The 4,121-nt window shown below is 32.5% G+C and overlaps 1 protein-coding gene across 1 annotated transcript in view; it reads left to right on the top strand.

The window, feature by feature from the left end:
* FABP2 (fatty acid binding protein 2) overlaps positions 1-2,904 on the top strand; it is a 4,755-nt gene extending 1,851 nt beyond the window's left edge. Inside the window, exons 3-4 of the mRNA XM_004386808.1 lie at positions 2,350-2,461; positions 2,855-2,904. Of these exons, the coding sequence (XP_004386865.1) occupies positions 2,350-2,461; positions 2,855-2,904 (162 nt within the window). The remainder of the gene's footprint in view (positions 1-2,349; positions 2,462-2,854) is intronic.
* Positions 2,905-4,121: the final 1,217 nt, after the last annotated feature.

The following is a 4,121-nucleotide window of genomic DNA, read 5'->3' as shown; positions in this document are numbered from 1 at the left end:
GATTTACATCTGGGTTCTCAATTCTGTTCCATTGGTCAATGTATCTGTCGTTGTACCAGTACCAGGCTGTTTTGACTACTGTAGCTGTATAGTATCACCTAAGATAATTCTTGTCTGCTTTCTAGTTAGTGAATACCCCTCTCCCTCCCTCCCCACCCTTGTAACCACCAAAGAATGTTTTCTTCTGTGTTTAAACCTTTTCTTGAGTTCTTATAATAGTTTTATAATATTTATAATATTTGTCCTTTTGCTACTGACTAAATTCACTCAGCATAATACCTTCCAGATTCCTCCATGTTACAAGATATTTCATGGATTCATCATTGTTCTTTATTGTTGCGTAGTATTCCATTGTGTGAACATACCATAATTTGTTTATCCATTCATCCTTTGATGGGCACCTAGGTTGCTTCCATCTTTTTGCTGTTGTGAACAGTGCTGCAACAAACATGGGTGTGCATATATCTATTCGTGTGATGGCATAAGAAATTTTTTATAAGCAGTGTATTCTTTCTTTTTCTACACAATACAAAAGCAGTCTTTGTTTTATGATGTTGGATGGTTTAATTAATGCAGGTCACCTTCATTTATAAAGAAACCAATGGAGTTTGTTCATGTTATATACTGCACAAACTGGAAGAGTATTTAAATATTTTCATACACATCTGTGAACAACTTGGATTGAACAATAAGAATCAGAAAAATATCCTTAGAATGGCTCAGTATAGATGTATTCATAAAGAAATCTAAAGCTCAATGTTTTCAACCTTACATACCTGACAGTAACAAAAGCTTTGAGAGTGAACTAAAGAGTGAAAAGTGAATAAATACACAGGAATTATTTCTAAATATTGAAGTCCTTTCAGCCTCACAAAATACTTAGAAACAATAGTGGCTTCCAAAATTCATGTTCTCCCATATACTTCTGAGAAATTTTAAAACTGATTAAAATACAGCATAATGAATCAGGCTGTCACCTGGCCATATCTTTTATATTCTCTTTGAAAAACCAAACTATGAAATATTTAAAAAATATTCCAAAATAAAGAAAATAAAAATACTCTCTTTAGCTGTACATAGTACAAAAGGATAGGGATAAAGTAGCAATTTATTGGAGGATCAAAAGTAGTAAATATATAGGTAATGTAGTTACATAGATATGGAGCCCTGGTGGCAGAGTGGTTAAGAGCTTGGTTGCTAATCAAAAGGTTAGCAGCTCCTATAGGAAACCTATGGGGCAGTTCTACTCTGTCCTATAGGGTCACTATGATTTGGAATCGACTCAGTGGCAACCAGTTTGGTTTGGTGTTTTTTGTTTTTTGTTTTCTATGTATATATACACACACACACTCTATCTATCTATCTGAGTATAAATGAGGCTCTCCTCATGAACCGATCTTCCATGATCTCTTGGTATTTATTTGCTTTGGAAATGCACACATAATGGACATTTACCTTGTACCTACAATTATTTCAGTGTGATTCCGGTCCCTAAATCAACTGCAATTTCCCCAAACAAGTTGAAACTTAAGTACTTTTTGAAAATAATCCCAATATTTTAAAATATGTTGTATTATTTACCTTTTCCTTGTTAGATATACTCAGAGTATCTGAGTTCTTGTCCTTGACACCTAAAGTTATTGAATTAGAGGCCTTAGTATGTGATATTCATTTAATAGATATTGACATAATAGGCATCTAATAGTCGTATTGAAATAATGAAATGAATGAATAAATTAGTGAATGAATGAGTAACCAAATGGAAAGATTTAATGCTATACTATAGATCATTGGGAATTATATTTTAATATTTAAAATGTAAAATTTTAGGGAATTATTGTTTTCAACTGTTTTTTTTAAAAAAAAGTTTAGTCTCAGAGTTTATTTCTAAATTATGAATGTTTGCAATGACAATATAACTGCTGAATATTTTATATCAATTATGATCATCTACCACAATCACATGAAGTAAAACAATCACAGAGTTGTTATCCTATCTATGAACCTAATTTGAACAATGACTAAATTCAGGACGCTGTTCTTAACATGAAAGAATTAGAAAAGAGAAGCTTTGCTCATCTGCCTTGTAACTCAGCATATGGAGATTACTGAGGAAGCATAATGGTTACCAACACAGACTTTAGAGCCCAAGAGCCTAGGTTCACTTCTGGCTTTGTGACTTTGGGTGAATTACTGTGTCTCAGTTTTCTCATCTGTAAAATGGAGATAATAATAGACTTCATAGGGGTATTGTGAAGACTAAATGAAGAAATAGCTCTAAAGAACTCAGAACAGTGCTTGACACGTGAAAGACTCTAGTAAGCATTAACTCTTACTGTTTATATGTAGGGAAGCTGGAGCCTAGAGGGAAACAAACTTGTTGGAAAATTCAAGCAAGTAGACAATGGAAATGAGTTGAATACTGTCAGAGAAATTATCGGTGGTGAACTAGTCCAGGTGAGTTATAAAAAGACTATAACTATTTCCCAAAGATAAAATAATTACATAAAAATAAATTTATTTTTGTGGTTGCTGAATTATACCTTCAGTACATAGGCAGTTACTACTTTTTCTTAAATCTTACTAGTTTTAAAAAGATATTTTCTGCTGCCTATTTATTGAAGAGAACTTGCATATACGTCAAAGACATGGATGTCTATTTTAACTGAGTGTTGATGACTACAGAACAAAATACTTCTTAAATAGGTGTATCCTATATGTATATAAAATGTGACTACCTAGTACAAGGAAAACATACTATAAACTCATTTGAAATCTATAATAGTGCTAATATTTTTCCTAATTTAACTTTAATTTTAATGGTAAATCTTCTATCTTTGTTCACACCTTCCAGACTTAGAATATGAAGGAGTAGAAGCCAAGAGGATCTTTAAAAAGGAATGAGAACTGTTCTTGAAGCACAGCCCAGAACACAAATCAGCTAGAAGATGCGCCAGAACTGATTTTCTTTCCCCATCAAGTATACAGTTACTGACTGATTAGTCCTTTTATAAATATTTTATAAGCATTTAACTGGTTAGGATTGTTTTGCATTCCCTAAACTGTACATATATTGATGTTCTAAAAAAATTTGTGATATTGTTTAAAACAGAAAAGTATTGCTCCAAAATTGCTTTGTATGTAGCTGCTCCTATATAAAAAAGAAAAAAAAAAGTTTTGTGACATAAACATTGGTAAATTTTTTTTTTTCTTTTTCCACATTTGGTAAATTAACACCATGGGCTGCATGGGGGTCTTCAAAATCTTGCACTGTCTATGAATATTTTCCTTGTTAATATCTATTATTATAATTGTAATATATGCTCAACCAGAAAACTTAGAAATATAGAAATGCAAATGCAAAATAAATATTCTCATGAACCCATAATCCAAAGATAATCACCATTCTGATTGTAATGAATATCCTCCCAGTCCCCTTCTCTGGGTATAGATACTTTTATGTCCCCATTCATACCACCTTGAATAATATGATAGAAAACAAGTGATTCCCAGACCTCGTTGAACATCAGAATTACCTGAGTAAACTTTAAAAAATTTTGCATTCTTACACCATCTCACTTCAGCATTACTGGCACTAATCAAAAAAACAGAAAACAACAAATGTTGGAGAGGTTGTGGAGAGATTGGAACTCTTATGTACTTCTTGTGGGAATGTAAAATGGTACAACCACTATGGAAAATGATACAGTGTTTCCTTAAAAACCTAGAAATAGAAATACTATACAATCCAGCAATCCCATTCCTAGGAATATCCTAGACAAACAAGAGCTGTCACATGAATATACATATGCACACCCATGTTCATTGCAGCATTATTCACAATAGCAAAAACATGGAAACAACCTAAGTGCCCATCAACAGATGAATGGATAAACAAATTATGGTAAATGCACACAATGGAATACCATGCAACAATAAAGAACAGTGATGAATCTATAAAACGACTCACAACATGGATGAATCTGCATGGCATTATGCTGAGTGAAATAAGTCAATCACAAAAGGATAAATATTGTATGAGACTACCATTATAAAAACCCAAGAAAAGTTTTACACACAGAAAGAAACAATCTTTAATGGTTAGGAGGGAGGGGAGTGGT

Source organism: Trichechus manatus, unplaced genomic scaffold (assembly GCF_000243295.1).
Source record: "Trichechus manatus latirostris isolate Lorelei unplaced genomic scaffold, TriManLat1.0 scaffold00171, whole genome shotgun sequence".
NCBI lineage: Eukaryota > Metazoa > Chordata > Mammalia > Sirenia > Trichechidae > Trichechus > Trichechus manatus.
Note: the sequence above shows the minus strand (reverse complement) of the source record. Positions and strands in the feature narration are given on the sequence as shown.